The 24,763-nt window shown below is 35.7% G+C and overlaps 1 protein-coding gene across 1 annotated transcript in view; it reads right to left on the bottom strand.

Annotated features, from left to right (window-relative positions):
• LRRC7 (leucine rich repeat containing 7) overlaps positions 1-24,763 on the bottom strand; it is a 564,537-nt gene that overhangs the window by 4,939 nt on the left and 534,835 nt on the right. Inside the window, exon 26 of the mRNA XM_042951516.1 lies at positions 11,117-11,191. Within this exon, the coding sequence (XP_042807450.1) occupies positions 11,117-11,191 (75 nt within the window). The remainder of the gene's footprint in view (positions 1-11,116; positions 11,192-24,763) is intronic.

Raw genomic sequence — 24,763 nt, 5'->3', positions numbered from 1 at the left:
AGGAAAATCTAACCAGGGGAGTATGAGGGGGCTGCAGCTTGGGACATGGAGAGCAGAGCTGAGAGATAGTGTTTGCTGTTGACCTTGGCATCTAAGAAAACCTGTCTGAATTAAGGACGGGGAAGGTAAAGCAGAGCCTAATCCTTCCTGCCCAGGGATGGCAGAACTAAAGAACAGAGATTCCCATGGGACTGATGCACGACGGGGAGAGAATAGGAAAGCTGGGTTCCTGAGAGATCCCGGGAGGAGAATAACTGGGAAGAGTTGTCATGAAGGGGGATCAAGGTACTGTGCTCATAAAGTAGCAGGAAATCCAGGAAAGTAAAATCTTTTCCAGTGGCCCCAGTGAACCCTAGTTTTCTGCAGCAGAGTAAAAAGCAGGGAAAAGGAATAGCTAGATGAAGTCTGGCCTTGTATCTGGGTCTGTTTCCAAAAAACAGGCTTCAAGATGTTCCGAACCGCAGTCCGGGTTCTAATTCAAGGCTAGAAAGATCCCATGTATAAATGAGCTTTTAATATCACTTTAAATATCAGCTGTTAGTTTTCATGCTTTGTAAGTGAAAAATGAGAGTTATGTAGTTGGAAACTCAAATACAGGGCTGATTTTCCAGAAGGAAATAAGCAGATTGATAACTTAGATCACCGAGTTAAATAAACACTAGGACTCTACGTGCAATGTTAGTACCCAGACATGTTTTGGATCTAAAACCCAAGCTTTGGTGAGCCTCAAGAGGACTGTTCAAAATGCCACAACTAAGGACTGCCTGGGAATGGGTTCAAAATACCAGGAGGACTCTGAACGATCAGAAAGCACATTATTTTAGAAAGTTTATGAAAGATTAAATGAGTTAATATATGTCAGGTGCTTAGGCCTGGCAAACTATAAATCAATCGAATGTTAGCTACTGCTATTAATATTACGTCACTATTATTTTCTTGAATTTTCATGGAGTCACAAATAGAAGGACAAAATGTCAGAGGAACTTTTCTTTTTTCTTGTTAACCCTAATTTTTTTTTTTTTTTTTTTTTTTTTTTTTTTTTAGTGTTTATTTATCTTTGAGACAGAGACAGAGCATGAACAGGGGAGGGTCAGAGAGAGAGGGAGACACAGAATCCGAAACAGGCTCCAGGCTCTGAGCTGTCAGCACAGAGCCCGATGGGGGGCTCGAACTCACGGACTGCGAGATCATGACCTGAGCTGAAGTCGGACGCTTAGCCGACTGAGCCACCCAGGCGCCCCACCCTAATTTTTTTAAAGATGAAAATGTGAGGAGGATTGGAGACAGTACATGAAATATCCAAGCTCAGAGTGCTAGTGACTAGGTGGGAATTTATGTCACAGATGTCAACTCTGCATCTTGGCATAATTCATCCCATTGGATGTTGTGAAGTTGGTAATGACTGTTTTAGGTTCATTACATGAATTCAATATTTAATATTAATTGAACCATTTCTTGATATGGAACATTATGTTAGACCTGATGCTGGGGGATACAATGATGGAAAGGGTTGGAAGAGGGGTTTGAATATTTATGGTTGTCTTATGTATCTGACTAGAAAAAGAGCTGAGGAAATAAAGGACAGTACTATGCAATATTAATTGCAAGGTATAAATCCAATGATGCTTTGAAAGTGATGCATAGAACCTACATTTGTGCATTTCATAATTTAGATATACATAATGGAAATGCAAAAGATGGTTGGAAGACTATATGTTAAATTAATGAAATTTTTATTTATTAGAGAAATTTTAATGTTTATTTATTTATTTTGAGAGAGAGAGCGAGAGAGAGAGAGAGAGCGAGAGAGAGAGAGAGAGAGAGAGCGTGTGTGCATAAGTGCGGGAGGGGCAGAGAGAAGGAGAGAAAGAAGCCCAAGCAGGCTCTGTGCTGCCAGTGTGGAGCCCGATGTGGGGCTCTAACCTACAAGCTGAGGGCACACCACTGGCCCGTCTCGCCCGCCACGCCGGGGAGGTGGGGCATGAGCTCACGTGTTAGGACCCGAAAGATGGTGAACTATGCTTGGGCAGGGCGAAGCCAGAGGAAACTCTGGCTGGATCATGACCTGAGTTGAAATTCAGAGTTGGATGCTTAACTGAGCCACCCAAGTGCCCCAGCTAAATTAACAAAATTTTAAAATACATTGCCACATTTGGCCACATACATGTTTATATAAACACAGTGTCTATTGTGGATTATAATAAAATGTGTGCACTTTAGAGGAAATAGCAATTTTATGAAAAAATGAGAAATAAATGAAATGGCTTATTAAGTTAAAATGAAGTTAATAAAAAAAAATTTAGGAATGAAAAGATATTCTGAAAATTTTATGCTTCCAGAATATATGGCTAATGGATTTCTGGCTTTAGCTGATTTGAAAGTATAAAGGAACATTTTACTGTATAATCGTTATATTGTTTCCAGAAGATAGCCTACCTTTTAAAAATTCCATTTGATATCTGTGCCATAAAATGATTTTTAATTGCCCCTTTGCATGATTTAGATATGGAAAGATGGAGGGTTAATGAAAAACAATATTTACAATAACAACAAAAAGTAGAGTTTTGTAATTATGGTAATCAATTTACTATAAAACATACTTGGTTTCTGGATTTCATCCTTTTTTTCCTTCCAAGATCTATCTTTGATTTCCTTCTGGTAAATGCTTTGTTAAATGGATAAATTATGGATGTTTACACTATAGAACTTCTACAGAGGATTCTGTAATTCAAGATTCAGGAATTTTGTTGTACCCTTATTATTCAAAGCTTTAAATTTAAAAACTAATTGCTAAGGAGTCTTGGCCGAAAGGTAGGCGGTATTATCCAGTAAGACGGAGAGCATGACTCTTTTAGGATACAAAAGAGAAATGGAATTAGAGACTCAGATGTGTGATTTTTGTTGATTGAAACTCACCTTCAAGGACAAATATTTAAAGGGTCAGCATAGATGCAGTTTTAATTAAAATTTTTTTTTAATGTTTATTTTTGAGAGAGAGACAGAGAGACAGAGAGAGACAGAAAAGTGTGAGCAGCGGAGGGGCAGAGAGAGAGGGAGACACAGAATCTGAAGCAGGCTCCAGGCTCTGAGATGTCAGCACAGAGCCCAACATGGGATTTGAACTTGGAAACCATGAGATCATGACCTGAGCCAAAGTCGAATGCTTAACAGACTGAGCCACCCAGTCACCCCATATGCATGTATTTCATATATTAGATATACATTAGTACATTAATATCTTTGAATGCCTAGGCTCTTGGAATGAGGGAAAACTTAAAAAAAAAATACAGCAACCATATTAGAGTTATAAGGGCAAGCCTTCATGGTGTTTAATCCTGACAGCCAGACATTATGAGAAACAGTAGAAATCTTAAATAATTATAATTATGTTTCACATTAGCTACCTGGAATTAATTCTCATTTCAAAATTTTAATCTGATAGAGTGCTCTCATTAAATATTGGCATATATTTGGAATTGAATATACTGCATAATCAATACTACACTGACTTTATGCCAAGTCATTTGGAAACTTTTCCTTTCTATCAAAAATCTGAACTATAGATCCTAAATTCTGGGAGAGTTCCTATGAAAAGTTTACACAGAGCTTTTTAAATGTGAGAAGTCTGAAGTCTTAATGGCTTTTACTTTAGTATTAAAAACTCTTTATAGAATAAAACATAGATAAGAATTTCTCTTCTATCTGAAGTGCACACATGTATTGCTGCTTGAATATTTCATGAATTCAGGCTCAAAAAAGACATGTTAGAATAGACTCAACTAAACTAAATACTTTGTCAATTTTTGGTTTACAAATTTGGGCATGGAGGGCACCTGGGTGGCTCAGTTGGTTAAGTGTCTACTATTGATTTTGGCTCAGGTCATGGTCTCATGGTTTTTGAATTCAAGCCCTGCATTGGGTTCTGTGCTGACAGTGTGGAGCCTACTTGGGATTCTGCCCCCTCCCCCTCAAAATAAATAAATAAACTTAAGAAAATTTTTTAACAAAAAAAAATTTTAAAAAATTTGGGCATGGAACTGATAATAGTCATCTTGAAGACATTTACTTATTTATCTGATTTTAGAATGCTGTTTTCTTCTTATCAAACATCTTAAATGAGCATCTCTAACAAATGGGTTCCCTACCTTGGTTTGCAGAGCAGTTCCCTGATAAGATAGATGTTATTTATTTTAAAAGAAATAGAAACTGCGAAGTGAACCGAACTGCAAAATCAACCTCTCATTTTCAGGGGCTCATTGTAGCCATGTTGGTTTCCATTTGGTAAAACATTTTCTCTTAAAAGAAGACAGACTGGGAGCTGATTTTATTAAATGTTTAAAGTCCCCTTCTATCTATCCTCTCTTCCTTCTTCGTTTTCTGCTCAGGTAATTTTGGGCATGTCTGCTTCCTGGGCTAAGTTGTATGAAGCTAGGGACTTAGTTACATTCTTTATTACATTGTTCACATTGCTTGGCACAATACTTTGTACACAGTGGGCGTTTAATACATATTTTCCAAATATATAAATAGCAAATGTGATGAATATGATGCTATCAGTAAAATTTGTTGCAGTAAAGCCAGTATTGTATAATGGAAGAAGGTCAAATAAGTTATTTAACCTCTGTCAACAGTAGATACCTTGCAGGGTTGTCTTGTGATATAAGAGATACAATAGAGGTACTTAATTGTTATTTTTATTTCAGCCAAATTATGGAGGTTAAAGGCAGACTAATGAGCTTAACTTGTTTTTGTTGGTTTACCTGTTTTCCTTATCTCTTATTTTTTTGATGTGCAATAAGTATTTACTCAATCTTTTATTAGCTGACTGTACTGAACTTCATAAATGGAATGAGATATGGAGTGAAACTCTGGCATATAAAATCATAAACAATTTTGAAAATAATTTTTTGTTGTCTTCTAATCAAATTGTATCAAAAAATCTTATTCTTTGAATGTATCACATCATTATAAGCAATAGTTTCTCTAAACACTAAGAATGACATGACATGATTACTGACCCCCTCCCCCACCTTTCCCTCCAGCCTCTCTTATGTTTTTGATTTTCAACCACCAAATAAAATGATAAAGAAAAGCATTAACTCATTTGACCTTGCTGGGAAATGCTTTAGTGAAATTTCCAAATACCTTAAATTTATTTTTTTTGAGTCTCATACTTCCTTTTAACCATAATGAAAATTTCTCACTCTACTTTTTGTAGCCTTTTTGGGAGAAATTTTTAAAAATTCAGAGACATGAATATACTCTAACCCATTCTGAATGACTCATGATGATAATTATGAACATGAACTCTCTGTGGGATAAAGCTGTGGGTCCAGTTAGATGCTTCTATAAGTAACATTTCCTAAAGTGTGTTCTGTGGAGGTAGTTAATTGATGTTGTTATTAAGAGGGATGTACGGTTAAATATGTTGGGAAATATAAGTTTGAAAGATTTTTCAGGGTCTGAAATGCTTAATACATTGTGAAATACTGAAGCAAGGGATAGAATCTGAGGTGGTTCAGATAATTTAAGGGATGCCATTGGGAAACACCTTATAGTCTATACTTAATGGCTCTGCTGTACTTTTTGAATTTTGTTTCTGTCTTTTAAAAGAAGTTTCTCTCCTTTCCTGCACAGTGAAACTGTCAGCTATGACTTCCTGTTTCTGACGATGTGCCTGGATCCACAGGGTTTCTCCTTGGTGGTCTGGAAAGGTAGGTAAAAGATTCCAAGTATCCAAGTATGAAATCGGGTTTTATGAGTAAAAGGCATGATATTTAGTGCATGGGCTTTGTGACATTAATTATGGCTTCTCAGAAGCACTTTGTTTTGAGGTTGTTGAAGAAATATGCTAAGCTAAGTAAGATAACACTGTTAGCAGCTAACCACACCTACTGGTCCTTCAAAGATGTATAAAACTTCCATTCAGACAAGGAAGGTTTGATCCGGTGGTCAGATACAGATACAACAGTATATATCTGTATATGACAGATTCAGGCATCCGTGGACATTTCATTTAGACTTTTGGGAAGTCTAAACTTTTTTTCTCGTATTCTGAGCCTTAAAAGCTGTATCTCACCACCTCCTCCCCATTCTAAGCCCCCTTCATGTTTCAGTTCTCCAACTCAGTACAAAACCTTAAAATTCTAGGATTTTCTTTCTTTAAGCCTGCAGTTTCTCTCTCCAGTGCTCTCTCTTTGAACTCCACACTCATTCTGAATTGAGTCTCTCACCTCTGCTCCTTAACAGTGTTGCCAGGTTAGCCCACAGCTATTCCTCCTGCTACTTATACTCTTTCTCCTCCCTGTTAAGCTTGGGGTAACTCCTGCTCACTCTCTTTCTCTCTCTCTATTTTTTTTTTTTTTTTTGATAGAGAGAAAGAGACAGAGAGAGAGAGAGAGAGAGAAAACCACGCAAGCTCCATGCTGCTAGCACAGAGCCTGATGCGGAGCTCCATCTCATGAACTGTGAGATCAGATGCTTAACTGACTGAGCCATCCAAGGCACCCAACTCCTGCTCAATCAAGAGTAAATTCTCTTGATAAGACACTCCAAGTCAAACAACCTACTGACAACTAGCTGAAACTTGATAGACTTGTTTGTTGAGAGTGGGGTCTTGAATTGTCTATATGAATTGTACAACCAGAGTTTCTTATGACTAGAAAACAAGGGGGAAATATCTTATTTTTTTGAATTATCATATCTTTTGATTATTTTATTTTGGTATCTTAGAGATATAGCCATAGACCAGGAATATATTTTGGGAAACTCTTAAAATTATGGTAAGGTAGAAGAGAGTATGAAATGATCTGCAATTATGTATCATATTAGTATACCTTATATGAGAAAAATCTGTTTTGATGACTGGTAAAATTTGGATGTCATTAATAAGTATTTATAAATCATTTAATTTCTTTTCTCCTGCCAAAGTTAGGCACTTGTGTGTGGACTAGGGGTGGACAGACAAATGAAGAGAATATTTTGACTACGGTCATATAGTAGAATATTATACTTATAAATATAATATGTAATATAATATGTAATATACTTCCTTAAATGAGCATTATGCTATAACTGTGAACCATGTTAACTATCAAGTACAATATATTATTTTCTCTAGTCTATTCATTTCTCAACAGAATAACTATAATTAATAGATTTTCTACAGTTAAAATTTTTTTAATGTTTTTATTTTTGATAGAGAGAGAGAGAGAGAGAGAGACAGAGCACAAACAGGGGAGGAGCAGAGAGAGAGGGAGACACAGAATCCGAGGCAGGCTCAAGGCTCTGAGCTGTCAGCACAGAGCCCAACGTGGGTCTCTAACCCACAAACCGCGAGGTCATGACCTGAGCCAAAGTTGGATGCTTAACCAACTGAGCCACCCAGAGACCCCTACATTTTCTACATTTTAACATATTTTACATTTAAAATGTATAATAAGTTAGATTGAAATTTTTTTTTTAACTGGAAAGAACGTTACAAAAAAAAAAAGAAACTATGATGTTAAACCAACAAAATCACTACTTCAAAAATGGTCAAATATTGGCAAATTCACATGGTTCAATCTAATAATTTTTTTGTGATGAATGTGCTTTTATTGTTCTCTCTCACTCCTGTAGGATTTGACTTTATGTAGGAAGATGAGGCCGGGAGGGTTCAAGTCTCCCAGCATGGCGCTAGCTTCTCATCCAACAGGGTCATAAAGCAACATGACTCACTAAACACAGTAGGTCATTTGAATATGCTCATTAATTATAGTGTATTTATTCTGGGAAAATGAACACTGAAATGTCGGAAACATCATGCAAAAATATTTTAATTAAGATCATCCTCTAATGCACATCTCTTCATGTAATTCCTATGACATGTTCCTGATCCCATAGCAGAGTAAGAAGAGAATAGTGGGTAAAATAAGTTCTAGACAAAGAAAGGGACAGCTCTTATAATAATAAATTTGGGGTTTGGTGGAGATTTAGGAAAGGTATATCTTTTTTGCTACTTAATATCTCTTTTGTTATTTGCTATTGGGTTAGATCAAACCCAATAACTCCCATCACTTAGGGAGCTCATTTGTTGATTTTTGTTTATTTCTTTGTTCCTTTTACCTTGATTTTCTAGGCTGTTACATTGGTAATAAGGCTTGTAAATAAATTTGCTCCAGTAAGGAGCAAAGATCCTCCTATTTCTTTCTGAAAGTATAACCCACGTCTGCTTTTTAACTAGTATGAGTAAAACTGTGAATATAGTAATTCATTTGATTAAGGTCTATGTGCATTTTTCTTTTGCTGAAAATGAATTTTGATTTTATTGTACTTGATACAAATGAGTTCCAAAGCAAAAAATAAAATGTTACCTCTTTCATAGTCATTTGTGGAGAGAAGAGCTAACCCGGGTGCAGCTCTTCTGCAGATTTTTGGCTTTTAACAGATTGGGTTTATGATTCCTTCCTACTTCTTGCATTAGGAAATGATTCCTTAGTGCACTTTGCTGTTGCTGTATACCTCTTAAGGACTAGAAATACTAAACTCCCATGTTCCTACATATAAGCCTTCTAGAATTGCACAGCTAGAAAAGAGTATTCTAACCCTGAGACTAGACACTAACTGATTTCTCATTTCCCTTATTCAGTATATCTGTATTCATCTATACTGATTATCCATATATCTACCATCATCATCTATCACCTACCTATAGATACATGGATGTGTAACATTTTAGCATGTAACATAAACATAAATTATGCATTATATCTGGATTCTCCTGAATCCAGAGAGAAAAATCTTTCTTTTGCTACCTCTGTCATGAATGAAGACAACTCTTCGCCTTATCTCAAGTTATCGAAGACTTCTCTAAGCAGCCTGGCATTCCAAAGATCAGAGATCTGAGATTAACTGCCTACATTTTTTTCAGGCTCAGATAGTCAAAGTAATTGTTTAAAATTCAGTAGAGAAAAAAAACAAAACAAAACAAAACTAGCCCTTTCCTTTGCTAAACAGTAGCACTTACCAAGTGTTAGGAAATTACATTGTTAATTTATTCTTGACTGTTTTTCATCAAAATTTATAAAATCATTGAAGAGTTGAATATTTAAGCTGAGAGGACCTTAGATATAACATAAACCACAGTTCATTCTACACATAATTGTGAGTCCCATAGATATGATATAAAATGCTTAAGATCAAAGGGCTAGTTAGGAAATCCAAAAATATAGAACTTACAGAACAAAATGGCAAAAATAAATTTAGATTATTTTATGTGTCTATTTTGTTTCAATATTTTAACTCTAGAGATCAACTGCTGGCTTGGTCTTCTGCCTGCATGGACTGGACTCAAACCTATTGGATGCTGTTTTTTTTTTTTTTTTTTTAATGTTTTTATTTATTTTTGAGACAGAGAGAGGCAGAACATGAGCAGGGGAGGGGCAGAGAGAGAGGGAGACACAGAATCCGAAGCAGGCTCCAGGCTCCGAGCTGTCAGCACAGAGCCCGACGCGGGGCTCGAACTCACGGACTGTGAGATCATGACCTGAGCCGAAGCTGGACGCTCAACCGACTGAGCCACCCAGGCGCCCCTGTTGGATGCTGTTTCTACTGTGACAATGCTACAGGTCGGAGCAACCCATAGTCTTTTCAGAGAACTATGATTTTTGAAAACTTGAGTTTTCATGATCCTGCTAGTTAGTTTAAAATATTTCTGAGCAGGGACCTGGTTGGCTCACTCAGTTAAGCACCCAACTCCTGCTCAGGTCATGATATCAAGGTTTGTGAGTTCGAGCTCTTCATCAGGCTCTGTGCTTTCAGTGTGGAGCCTGCTTTGGATCCCATCTCCCTCTCTCTCTGCTCCTCCCTCACTCAAGCTCTCTCTCAAAAATAGGTAAACATTAAAAAAAATATTTCTGGGGTACCTGGGTGGCGCAATTGGTTAAGCATCTGACTTTTGATCTCTGCTCAGGTCAAGATCTCACAGTTGGTGAGTTCAAGTCCCACGTCGGGTTCTGCACTGATCGTGTGGAGCCTGCTTGGGATTCTGTCTTTCCTTCTCTCTGCCCCTCCCCTGCTTGTGCTTTCTCTCTCTCTCTCTCAAAATAAATAAACTTAAAAAATAAAAAATATTTCTGGGAATAAAATATTAAAATATATGTATATATAGTTATATAGGGTTTATACTTTCCTATAACTTTTTGAAAGTGTTTGGTAAATAGATAGAAGATCTCCTCAGAGCTGAGTTGTATTGGGCCCTTGCATTGTTGTAAATGTTTGCAGAGCCGATCTAGAAGGATCCTTTCTGACATGTCTTTTCTTCCCAGTGTCCTGATAGATTATGTTGAACCATTTCATAATTGCTCCAAATGCTTAAATATCTGTGATGAAAGATACTTCCGCCTAGTGATATAGCGAGACATTTCTGGGGTCATAAGTCAAAATACTGAAGCTTAAATAAACTGATGATACTTAAGTCCCTTTCTTTGCAATGTAGGAAATAATTAAGCAGAAGTGAATTCAGAGAGAGGAACAAAGAAAGCAAAATGGTTATACCAAGCATTTACTTAGCTGTTTACTGGAGTGACCCTTTTCTGTTCCACAGAGCTTTAAGTTAGAGAAAAAGTCATTTCTCTTAGACAGTACATTTTAATAAGTCATCTTATGTGTAGGTACTTGTTCAAGTATCTGAGAAGGGGGAGGAGGGAGATATAACCATGTGTTTCACAGTTTTCAAACAGTAATAAGCTTACTGTTGAGAATTAAATATGGACGAGTCCCTTCTTCCTCATCCAGTCACATAGATACCCTATTTTGGTCCCTCATGACTCATATTTGATAGCTATGCATAGATTCTTATATGTCTCAATTCTTCTTCCATTACCAAATAACAGTATTCATATAAACAAAAATATGCAGACCATCTACCATATGCCAAATCGTGGAATGTAAAGAATTATATGAGATTGAATTTGTTTCTGACTTGCCTCTCAAACCCCCCCCCCAAATAAAGGCAAATAAAAAATGTGAGAAGGACTTATTGCCAATCATTTAATTCAAGTCATTCAACTTAATAACATGGATACATATTTGTTTTATGTTGTCGTTTGAAAACAATGCTTTTTATCTCTCTTACCTGAAGGATCTTATCACCAGGCTGCAGCAGATTGGATGCTGGTCCATCAGGCTGAACCCTAGTAACAAAGATACCCTATAAGTCAGAAGTAACAGAGGTTAGGATTATTATCAAGAACTAGCCCTAGTTAAAAAAAAAAAAAATTTCATTCACATAGAAACAATGAAAACAGACTAGGAACAGTTTACATATGTAAGCTTCAAAGATTATTACAGCATTTTAAGCAAGGTACCACTGTTCAAGTCAAGTTTGAGAGAAGCAACATCTTATTTGGATAACAAAGGTTTATCTTGTTTTTAAAATACACTTATAATTTATAAATTAATCTCATAGCATAGTCTTAATCGCTTTCTTAAATAGTTTGACATATGGTACTAAACCATTCTCCATATAATTCTGAAATTGTCTTAAGGTATTCTTCATTGAAAATGTATTCTATTCGATAGGTTGTAAATTCAGTGTACACTTTAAAAACCTTATCAGAATTACATGTAAATATTGGTTTATTTTAATCAGTATTACTTTGTACGTTACTGGAAATTTTAATATAAAATGTGTATGAACAAATTAAGCATTAAAAAATTCCAAGCATAAAGTTTCTACCCACATAGTTACAAAACCCCTAAATTGATTAATTTAGTTTATAAAAAATCAAAATAATTTTCTTGGTCATGTATATAAAGCAAGCATTATTGAATGTCTACCATATGCTAGGTTTCGATTGCTAGTGTTATAGTGATACACAGAATATAATTTTTGGCTTCAATGAGCTCACAATATAGTAAAAGTCAAGAAAACAAGAATTATAAAAAAATTAAAAATATAAATAATTTATATAAAAATATGTATTAAAGTATAAAAATTATATCTTAATACAGTTATTATTTTTTTGTTCCTAAGAAGTATTAATAGAAGATAATATTTTAATGTCATTGCCTGTTATTCAGTAAATCATCTTATTTGTTGATTTGTAAACTTGATGACTCTCCCTTAAGCCCATTAGCTTTATATGTGTGTGTGATGGTTTAACAAAAAGACCTGAATTGAAATACGTCTTTGTGTGTTTTTATTTAGCATTTCAGATCTTTATGAATTATTCATTTAAAGCATTTGAATGGTTTTTATCTTTCTGATTTTAAGCAGTTTTCCTTCCCATTTAAAGATGGAACTACAGGGGCACCTGGATGGCTCAGTTGGTTGGGCAGCTGACTTTGGCTCAGGTCATGATCTCACAGTTTGTGAGTTCAAGCCCCGCGTCGGGCTCTGTGCTGGCAGCTTGGAGCCTGGAGCCTACCTCGGATTCTGTGTCTCCCTTTCTCTCTCTACCCCTCCCCTGCTCACACTCTGTGTCTCTCTGTCTCTCAATAATAAACAAATGTTAAAGAAAAAAAATTAAAGATGGAACTACAGTCATCAAGATCTTTAGAAAACTGCATAACTTTTAACCAGTAATTCAACTTCTAGAACTTATCTTAAGGAAGTAATTGGTCAAGTGGCAACATTCATTTACTAATACATTAATCATAGAATTATCTGTAATAATAAAAATACCAACCATACATAAAAGTCTAATAACAGGGAATTGATTAAATTACAGTAAACTCATACAGTAGTATGATATGTGGTCATTAAAAATGAAGTCCTAAATGGCAGGTATAGAAGTTCACTAGTGCTTAGTGAAACAAGCGGGCAATAAAACATTATACTGTGTGATGCTATTCTTATGCTATGATACTGTCTTTGCTGAAACATGTTTATATACATATTTATGTGGGAAATATCTGGAAGGATATATTCCTAAACATTAACAGTGGTTGTTACTGGGTAATGACACTTCATATATATATATAATGTATATTTTTTTCCTTTTTTGCTTCTGTGTGTTTTCTAATTTTTCTATAATGATTATGTCCTACATGTAACATTAAGAAAATAATAACAAACTTAAAAAAATAGGTTAATAATGTCACTGTTCAGGGTGACAGAGTGCTCAGCTTCAGTTGTACGGATGGTCAATTCAAAAGGAATAAGAAAACTGGTTGAAAAGGACAGTAAAATAAGGCATGATGGTTAATCCACCCGACCAGTGAATGGCACTGGTCATGAAAATAAATATAATTTTTACCGCCCTGTACACATTGGGCATATAGCACTCATGCCATCAGTCCAGGACACTGTATGTGCAATTGGTCCCTCTGGTAGTCCTCCTCTTTGCCATCAGGGTCTCTGTGCAACAGGCAGATTGTCACTGTTACCCAAAATAAGCCACTACATCTCTGGGTGCCAGAGGTGAAGTTTTGAATATTACTTTATCCCAGCAAAGTCTGGGCTCCTAGTTAATTTTGATTGCCTTTCTTCAGCTTATTCTATGGGAGCCATTTTTAATAATGTTTGCATGAATCCAGACCATAAGAGCTAAATTATGGGTATTGTATCTGCAATGTTGGGAGGAATAGTAATGCTCCACAACCTGACTGCTGAAAGAATACAAGTGTAATGTACGTGACGGGTTTAATTTCATCCATCACAAAGCTCTGTGGGATTCAATCGCTGTTCTGAAGACTTGCTTTGAAGCTTACTCTTATGGTGGCCTGAGTCTTCCAAAGCATTTATTGCTGCTTTCTAAAGCTTTAATATTTCTTTTTTTAAATCATTTTATTTTTTCCCTTTTTCAAAAATTAAAAAGAATTGTCTACATTTATTTATTTCTGAGAGACAGAGAGAGATAGAGCATAAGTTGGGGAGGGACAGAGAGAGAGGGAGACCCAGAATCTGAAGCAGGCTCCAGGCTCTGAGCTGTCAGCACAGAGCCCGAGGCGGGGCTCGAACTCACAAACTGTGAGATCATGACCTGAGCCAAAGTCAGATGCTTAACCGACGGAGCCACCCAGGGGCCCCTCCCTTTTAAAACATTTAAATCAACATTAGTTTCTTAGTTGATGAAGTTTATTGATTGACTAAACTCTACCCCTGAAACCATTACTACACTGCATGTTAACTGTTAGTGCCCACTGGTATAGTATTTTTTTTTCCCTTTACATGTACAAACATGTCTGATCAGGCTGCATACTGCCACATTAGTTGAAACAGATAGCAGTGAGTGTTATCTTTGATACTGCTCTGTGGCATTCATTATTTGTGTAAGTGGAATGTTTCCAAAAAGATTGCCTGCAAAGGCCAGTGCCCTGATTTTTCACTCTATTTATGTACATAAATACAGCCATAGGAAAAAAAAAATAACTCTGAACCCATTTTGTGGCCTCTGCTATGATGAATATTGATGACTTTGATGCAGTTTTGGGAAATCTCATTAAGTAATGTGTCATTCATCTTTTCAACAAATTCATTTTATCTGAGACTTCAAAGAATACTTTGGCACTGATGACAGAATTTGGTAAGGAATCAAACTATTTGTATTCTAAATGTTAGAGTAATAACTTCCTATTGTTTGGTAAAACCATCATGTACTTATCAAAGATCCATATCATGGCATTATCTATTTTATAACTCTGCTGCAAGATTTAAAGTATGTCCAGTTTCTTTTCTTTTTTTTTTTTTTTAGTTTACTTATTCATTTTGATAGAGGCAGAGAGTGCAAGCAGAGGGGGGAATGTAGAGAGAGGAGAGGGAGAGAGAATCCCATGTAGGCTCTGTACTGTTAGCACGGAGCCCCACATGGGTTTGGACTCAATGAAACTTGGTTGAAATCAAGAGTTGGACTCTTAACTGACTGAGCCACCTGGGTGCCCCAAGTATGTTTAGCTTCTTGTAATATTTGGTTGAGTGATAAATGTGGGACAAACTATCATGTAATACATTCAAAACAAGCGAAACAACCTATATACCTAAGGTTATAGCAAGACCATTTTGCCCAAGGAAGGAAAATGCCTCAGTAACTCTTTTTCAACAAGGTTGTATATATTAGTATTTTTGCTGCTGCTGTCAAGTTAACACAAACTTAGTGGCTTAAAATATCACAATTTTATTATCTTACAGCTCTGTAGGTTAGAAGTCCAAAACAGGTCTTAATGGGGCTAAGACAAAGGTTTTGGCACAACTGCATTATTTTCTGGAATATCTAGGGGAGAAGCTGTTTCCTTGCCTTTTCCAGCTTCTAGTAAATGAACACATTTCTTGGCACATTGTCCCGTTTTCCATCCTCAAAGTCAGCAATTGTTCATCTCTCTGACCATTTATCTATGTTCATAATGTCCCTCTGACTACAGCCAAGGAAGATTCTCTCACCTACATGATTAGACTGGGCCCACCTGGATCCAGGATAATCTCCTTACCTCAAGGTCCAGAATTTAAACTCACCTGCAAAGTCCCTTTGCCATGTAATGTAACATATTTACAGGTTCTAGGAATTAGGATGTGGCTATCTTTAGGGGGCCATTTTTTTTTTCTGCCTTCCCCATAGTGTAAGAAGTGAGTAAGAGCATAGCTCTAGAGTTAGCCTATGTTTACCATTCATTAATTGGTGACTTTGGGCAAGTTAATTAACTTTTGTGTACTTAACTTTTCCTCATCAGTAAAATGGGCATGGTAATGGCACATACCTCATAGTTATTAGATTGAGTAAATACATGCAAACATACTTAGAATAGTGCATGGCACTCAGTGTAGCATCAATAAATGTTATTATAATTATTGAAAGTCTGAAATCTGAGCTACAATCCAAGGTCTTTATAGCCAGTAAAACCCATATTGAGAGTTTCTGAGTCTCCAATTGTACTAGATTGATTGTCTGAAAATTCTTCTTTACCCTCAATTGGGAGTATATTAAAAGGCCAACATTTGTTATCTTTCTCTTGAATGCCCATCAGATAAAAGGATTTGCATCTCCTGTTTAGAGAAGAGGACAGGAAGAGAGCTGGGAAGTCTCTGCTATCTCATCTGTGGTTTCCTAGTGGTGGCTCTCAGTGATAATGGCTCCAATTATTGTTCACTCTCAGTAGTGGACATGGGTGCCAACTAGAGGGCTTTCTGATGGTTCTTAGTAACTTTCAGGTGCTACTTCCTTTCATAGCTCCAAGTCAGGAGTGTTAGCTCTTTATAGTAATAGCTGTTAGGGTCTAGTTACTGGCTTATGGCATTTCTGAGAGTGTTGTTCTAATGTCTAATATCTCCTGACCAGCATAATGACTTTCCCCTCTAGACAGCATCTCACAACAGAGCCACAAAATATGTGCTGCAGCCCTTTCTGAAGAATATATGTTTGCTTTCCTCAGACACCAATATCTGGGTGTGCTTGAGTCAGACACAGCCTCCCTGGACTCATGCATCACAGAGGGACCCGCACAAGTTTGAACCAGAGCTAATCTAGAGAGGGCTGGCCAGATGCTACTAATAGGTGAACCTGTTGCCATTTCATTTTTCTTCCCCATTTTTTTAAAAATCACTCTTTGTGCAAGTCATAAATCGTTTTTTTTCTAAAAGTACCCAGACTGGGTTTTTAAAAAAGTTTTACTTTTCACAAGTAATTTTGAAAAGTCACGAGTATGGGAAGTTCTTCATGGAGTTAAAATCAGACCTTGTCTCACTGGTTACCTAGTCTATATACCTCTGGACATAAACTTTAATAGACTCAGAAAGTTAGTCTACAAGGTGAACATTGAACGTTCTAACTTTAGAGGAGAAAGGAACTTTATATGGCTTTTTAATGATGAAGGTGAATGACTGTGACAGTCTCAGCGATTGTAAATGTAGACCCCAAAATAGAACTTGTCTTAAGGGAACTGTAACTTCAATTTATGAAATATGTTTTTCTTTAAAATTCTGAAAAATCTTGGCTCTAGCTGACAGTAAGAAATTGGTTTCTAGGAAGGCCATAGCTCAAATAAAAATTGCATACTATTACCATTACAATTCAGAACACCTTGGTTAAATATTATAGAATATACTATTTTATGCTCTCATATACTTAAGATACTTCAAAAAGTATTTTTGGAGGAAAAAGTGACTCAGAGCAAACACAGCTATAGATTCAATAGTTTTTAAAGTTTTTTTGTTTTTTTGTTTTTTTTTTTTTTGCAAAAAAAGGGCAAATAATTTTTTTTTCATGGGTTGGGCCAAGTTAATATGAAGCTGGGATGTGGCTCATAGAAACAGCATTACACATATAAAATAGACTAAATTTAACCCCTGTGATTAGTGGAAGACGTGCCACATCAAGGATAAAGGTATTATTATCAATAGTTTTCCTCAGTATGAATCAGGAGTGTGATCATAAAATATTTTAAGACTAACTGCTGAGTATCAAATCTTTGGCTTTGAACAATTTGCTACCTTAACAACTGAGGAATCTATATGTACCAAGACAAGAAATGTATACCATGGTCATTAGAAACTGAAGGAGAGTGGGAAGGGTGAGAGGAAGAAAAAGAGGCATTAGCAGCTGAATATGATGCTTCAGTGTACGAATGAACTTAAGTCAACAAAACAGTGAAATATAAAATCCATAAAAGATAAACAGAAATCATTGTTTAGAAGCCTAGAAAACTTGAGCCTCAAAAAAACAGAGATATAAATATGCTACAACTGACCAAAGTCCACTAAAAATTTCACGAAAATATTCTGCACAGATGTTTAAAGGAACACCAAACTCCTTTTCACAAGTTTTTAAATAAACATTAAAAAGGAAATAACTCGCCTTCATTTGTAAAAAAATTACTAATAATTCATTGGAGCAACACAGAGACAGGTAAAACCCATAGAAATTAACTACATGATTACAGACATCCTGGTGGCACTATAATGGAGAGGAAGAACTACACATTGTTTGCTCTTTAGACTTGTATCCTTCTTTGAGGTCATTTTAAGGGTTTGTTTAGCAGCCAAAAATTTTTTAAAAATCTGTATTATATATACTAAATATACATAAATACCACTATAGATAGTATATAAATATATATTCTAAATATATATGTTTAGTAGCCAAATAACATATATATATATACATAATATACATAGCTATTTATATTATAGCCATATATATATATATTTTTCAAGATACTGCTTTTCCGATTTGCTAAAAGCATCCAAAATAACTTATTTATTCCCCATTATTTGAGATTCCTTAAGAAATGACAAATTAACTACTAGAATCTTTTTATGGTTTGATGCTGATCATCATGAAGTATTCTTTTCTGAATATATGGGTTAAAATTATATTTGGCTTTAATTACCTTATAATTATACTCTTTAAAAATTTTTTTTTTAGTTTTTATTTTTGAGAGAGACAGTGTGTGAGCAGGGGAGGGACAGAGAGAGAGGGAGACACAGAATCCGAAGCAGGTTCCAAGGCTCTGAGCTGTCAGCACAGAGCCTGACGTGGGGCTCGAACTCACGAGCTGTGAGATCATGACCTGAGCCAAACTTGGTCGCCCAACTGACTGAGCCACCCAAGCACCCCTAATTTTCCATTTATTAATTGTTCCAGTATTCCAATTATTAACTAACAGTGAAACATCTCTGGGCCTCTGTCCATGGTGACTGAAATTACCTTTGCTTCCTGCTCATTTCTTGGTGAAATTCCTGAGCTTAAAAAAGGTTTCTCTCATTTGATTTTCATATTTTCTCTTAAAGACAAATCATGACACTCCTTCACACACTGTCTTTTCAGATTTTTGCCTCTTTGGAAAAAATAAAAACATGTTTTCATTTCTTTTATTTTATGAATTCTTTAAAGTCTATATTTAATAAACTACCTCAACTGCTACTGAATATTTGGGTTGCTGAGCTTCCTACAGTTTACTGATTCTGTCAGGACCTCTCGTGGCTTCTATTTCCAGCTTCCTATATGGCATAAAATAGTAGAAACTATTAAAAATAGGAGTAGGTTACTGTAGGTGCCTGTGGATTCTTCTTTGAAGCAATTCCTAAAATAGTATCGGTAATCAGCTTTCTGATTATCATCACTGCAGACTTCCTCAAAGCCCCTTCGATGGTATAATTTTTGACACTATCTGTCCATTTCAAAATAATGAAGTGAAAAGTGAAGAATTCAGTGAAAACTTTTTCTGTCATTTATGCTAAAATAACATTTTTTAAGTGAAAAATTATTTTGTAAGCTATATTCAGTCAAACTATGATTCTGTTAGACTTAATTTGGCTTTATATAATGGCTAACACATCGTTGTATAGTTAGACCTTGCTAGAAGTGTTGTTCAGAGATGGCAGTGAACTCAGGAGGTCAAAAAGGCCAGTGGTAAATGTCTGGAAGGCATACAGTTGTAAATTCCTGACACACTGACTGATGAAGTGGCCAAGGCTGTGCATTGGCAGTATAGCGTGGAGTGACGAGGAAGGTTTTTGTTTTTGTTTTTGTTTTTCTTGTCTCTCTATATTGCTATATTATTTGAAATTATATATGTTAATGTTTTCATTTGTTATCTGTGTAACTTTTTAGAAAGGGTACGTTAAAGAAAAAGGGCTTTGCAGTTTCACACATTTGAAACCAAGAATGTATTATGTTTTGTTTATTTTATTTTATTTTATTTTATTTTATTTTATTTTATTTTATTTTTTGGGGGGAGAGCACATGCAAGGGATGGGCAGAGAGAGGAGGACAGAGGTTCCAAAGCAGGCTCTGCAGTGACAGGCTGATATCAGCAAGCCTGATGTGGGGCTTGAACTCACAAACCGCAAGATCATGACCTGAACCAAAGTCGGACGCTTAACCGACCGAGCCACTCAGGTGCCCCTTTATATGCAGTTTAATATTTATGTAGTAAATATAAATCACATGCTATGTGGAGTTCTAGACAAATGTGTTTGCTATTCTTGATTTTTATATCTGTGAAGAATACATGACAAGAAATAGACATATGGCATGTACCTTTTTCATAGGCCAAGAACGTATCTTTTGAATCTTTTTGTTTACCAATTACCCAATGCCATGAATCTAAGCAAACCTGGAAAATTATTCTTGTGCATTTTCTAACTTGCCACTGCCCAGTGTGCCTCTGAGTATTATTATTCCTGAGTAAAGGTATCAAGTAAATGCTTTGATTCTGCTCATATAATACATCTTCTCTTAATATTTATCATATAAAAACTTTCCTTTGATGTAGTGCTCATCTCCACACAAAGAAAAACTCCCATTGTTTTTCTAGGTGTTGAAGGAAGAGTGTAAAGTTGAGTCCTGTTGCAGGCTGTTTTGGCATCTGGAGTCAATCTTTTAGAAGTGACATAGGATAGAATATAATAACTTATTCTGAAATTCCAGAACATTTATTTAGGGTTTCTTGGCAATTATATTTCACATTTGCCATGTTTACAATATTTTTCTTGGGCTTGGGACTTCACCTGTACTGTAGACAAATTAAGGCATTTTTAAATTTTTTATTTTTTCATTTCTGTGTCTACATACAGATTGCCCAAATCCGTGGAAATATGGGTGGACTCTATGGCATCAATTGAATGTGGGTATTATGATAAAATGGTGGAGAATAAGTGATTCTTTGGTCCCAGTGCCCCAGTATGTGTATTTCCTGATATCAAGTATTTTGAGGATATCCATAATATAGCTTTCATTTTGATACTATGACTAGATGATTGTTCATGGGACTGTTCAGTACTATACTTTTAGAATATATAGAAAAAGTGACTAAGAGTTTTCTTTAATATCTTTAAACTTTAGGAGCTTAATCCTTCCTCCTTAAATAAGGCAAGGAGGGATATCAGTCTCTGAATGATGAACTATGTGAACGCATCATTTAAAATTCACTCATCTACAGAGTCTTGGGCTGACTTACGAAGTCACTACAACAATACAGTATCAGTCATCCATTAATCCAGTCTCTTCTTTCTAACAACATCCAGTGGAAACTGTATTGGTCAATTATTTGAATTTTGCAATCATGAGTTATTATCCCATGTACATTTAGAAATAGGCAGAGATTATTGTGGTTTGTTCCACTGGCAGAATCACCACTCTAATGATACCTTAGTGCAAAAGTTATATAATTGCTTAGCAATCCACTGTGTACAGTCTGCTTCTAATTATCTAGGTTCAATGGAGAATACATGCTGACTTCCAAGGACTTGTTGAAGCAAATATCTAGACTTGACTAATTAAAGGATTTTGTAATACTTTCAATATTAGAATATCATATTAGTCTCAACTCTACAGGGTATAAATTTGTCATGTGGCTCTTCCGCTAAGTGGCATTTGCAGAGTGTGGCATGCATCATAGTGCTTATTAAGAGAAAAGGATTTGGAGTCAGATCAATTTGTGTTCAAATCTTGTCTGCCACATATTACCTAAATGACCTTGGACAAGTTAATTAACCCCTCTGGGCCTCAGCAAAATGACAGATAATAATACTCAACTAACACAAGTTGTTAGGAAGATCAGATAAGTGCATGTACATAAAGAGCCTAACAGAGTGACCAGCACATTGTAGATACTCAATTAAAGGCTATTATTCTTATTCCTTTTATTATTATCATCAGATTTGTTAGATCAAAATCTTTCATCTCTCTGCAGCATATGGCTATCCTGACAGCAATGTTTCTCTATGATAAGAGACCAGATCATGGCTTCCATCCACTTACTGGGAGGACAGAGGCAAGCATTATATAGGGCCATTTTCATCTGTTTTTCTCTTTCCAAGTATGTAAAAGCAGTTTTCACCTGGCAGTGAGCCCAAAATAATGAACTCCATGATAAGTCAATTGGTCTGTTCAGTTATTAAACCTTGTTCTGACAATGACACAAGCTGTAGGACTAACGGTACTCCATCCATTTAGCCCCAGGAGACTATATTTGATTAGGACTACCATGCGCTCTTTGAGAGGAGTTAAGTTTATAAGACCAGGTGCTGTCTGAAGCTCTCAAAGTCCAGTACAAAATAGTCCCCATATCTGGATTAATCCTGAATTCCCCCTAAAGCCTCAGTTAGCTTTTGGAATGTCTTAAGTATTTTCTGCATAAACTCATGCAACCCCAGAATTTAAATTGGAACTTCTACCAGACTGAACAACACAGTTCACTCTTGCCCTATTCTCATATTTCCAGCGTTTTGGGATGATTACTTCACACTTCATGCTTTCCTTATCTGGCTATATATAGGTAATCCGTTTGGATCCTGTCTCACAATGGACCTTGATATTTGGCTGAAACAGTGGTTCCCATTAATCATAATGAAGAGAATGGAACAAATCTACTGGCTACTTTATACAGAAAGTTCTCAATGCCTTGAAGACATCCAGGCATCTTGGATATTTAGAATTTTGAGTGTCATTACAAAACAGTCATACATTCATTCATCAACAGTAAGTAAAATAATACAGTGTGCTTTGGAGAATATTTCTTTTTTTAATAATTATTTTATTATTATTATTATTATTTATTATTTTTAACATTTATTCATCTTTGAGAGACAGAGAAAGACAGAGCGTTAGTGAGGCACAGAGAGAGAGGGAGACACAGAATCTGAAGCAGGCTCCAGGCTCTGAGCTGTCAGCACAGAGCCCGATGCGGGGCTTGAATTCACTGATTGCAAGATCATGACCGGAGCCGAAGTCAGACGCTCAACTGACTGAGCCACCCAAGTGCCCCTGGAGAATATTTCTAATCCATGAGTTGTTTATTGAAAGTGAATATATATCATATTAAAGTTTAAGCTTTTGCTTAACTTTGACTAGGACTCCTTACAAAGCATCCACCCTGACTCAGGTAGTATCTGTTGAATTTAAGCATCTGTTTAATTTGGTTCTCCTCACCCTCAGCTGTAAATTAGCCACCTGATGAAAAAACAGTCTGTTTTTCAGCAGTGAAGAGAGGAGTATTTTTAAAGTTCATTTTCATTTTCTTACTGTTTGGCATTTTTAGTTTAGTTTAAGTTTAGTTTAGTTTAGTATAGTTTAGTTTAATTTAGGCATTGGGTTCTACTCTAAATTTTATGCAACCACTATAAGAATGGGACATGGGGCTAAAGAGATGCAACTGAATTTCCAAGAGATTAATTCCTTTCCTTGTGAGTGAATTAAATTCTTGCAATAATTGTCAGAGCCAATATCTTAGATCCTCTGGACACTTCTAACTAAATATCCACCATATGTTTGGTGTGACATCAAAAGTGGTCAATAAATTAAGAGCAGTCTTGACAGTCTTCTGCATATTTGGAAGTTTTAATTACTCCCACCAATTTTGCAATAATAGAGATTCACTTTTCAGATTGTGAAGTGTTTTAGAGAGGAATCAGGTGAATAAAAGTGCTTTTTAGGGGAAATCTTTCAGTGGACACAGTATCAATTCAAGCTTTATATCCGTTGCATTTAACCACAAGAGCACATTATAATGTCATAGAAATAGTTCAGTCTCACTAGAGACATCAAAATGTCATAAATGTGAAATTAAATTAATAGTTATAAAGCGTTCATATTTGTCACAGTGGAAGAATTACAGGAATAATTTTAAAGTCTCACATTTACTGTCTCTTTCACTTGAAAATCACAGCAGAAAATCAACAGCATTCAGACCTCTTGATTACTTAGCAATCTGTTCATCCTTAATTTAAAAACATTTATTACCCTGTACCTTCCAAAAATATAATAAAAAATGTACATGCTCTTGAGAAAGGAGTGAAAAACATGTCTTTTGTATTTTAACTGTCTTAAGAATGATAAGATTATTAACTTCTCATCGGAAGAATTTAGGGAGAAGATGTGAAACCAGAGGCAAAGAGAAGGGTTAAGATGAATAAAACATAATGATTTGAGTCTTTTAAAAATACCACCATATGTTTCTGATAACTGTGAACTTTCATAATTTTTTTGTCTTAAGATATATTGATAATTTATCAAAATTAAATAAACACTTGGTCCTGCTAAACCATGAGTATTTTAATTCTATATCAGTGGTTATCCTCAAAATCATTTCAAAGTAGAAAGGCAGTAGTTAATGATGCACAGACATTTCTAACTGGCATTCCCCTAATTACATAGGGCTGCCTCATATACATTACTTATATATGAATAGCTGCTCCAACCAGTTGACCAAAGGAACGCTTATCTATAGCCACTGGGGAATTCTTTATAGTCCCTTCCATCTTAATATGTTGGCTGTGAATAATTCTACCTTATAGTCTACCTCTTCCTCTCTTCTTCTCCAGAAAGGAAACAAAGAAGGGCACAAACAATATTTGAAAACAAGAAGATGGAAGAAGTAGAGGAAATTAAGAGATAAAATCCTGTTTCAGGCTATAGAAATCTCCAGAGCAGGGGCATCCATGGTTTTTCAGAAGCAGGTTTTATGATCAGAAATTGATGTATGGTTTTTTTTTTTTTTTTTAAATAACAGTGATAAGTGGAAAGAATCTGTCCCAGGTTGTGACTCAGAGGTAAACCGAGACCTTGTGGAAGTTTCATTCATATCTAATTTCTGTCTGTTTTCATCATCCCAAAGTTTTAAGCCACTTAAATGCAATTAAATTTGATGAGGTCAAAAGCAAATAGTTTCAATTATCATTAATTATAATATAATTATAATTACTGATTGATTCAAAGTTGAGAGCATTAAACTCTGATGCCAGCAGGGTAGCTCAGGGTAACTTTTCCAAAATAAAAAAAAATCAGGTGGTCCAGGTCCACAATGGGATCATACAGGCCAGATATGAATTTGGACAGCATGTTCGGTG

Source organism: Panthera leo, chromosome C1 (assembly GCF_018350215.1).
Source record: "Panthera leo isolate Ple1 chromosome C1, P.leo_Ple1_pat1.1, whole genome shotgun sequence".
Classification (NCBI taxonomy): domain Eukaryota; kingdom Metazoa; phylum Chordata; class Mammalia; order Carnivora; family Felidae; genus Panthera; species Panthera leo.
The sequence above is the reverse complement of the archived record's forward strand: the minus strand, read 5'-3'. Positions and strand labels throughout refer to the sequence as shown.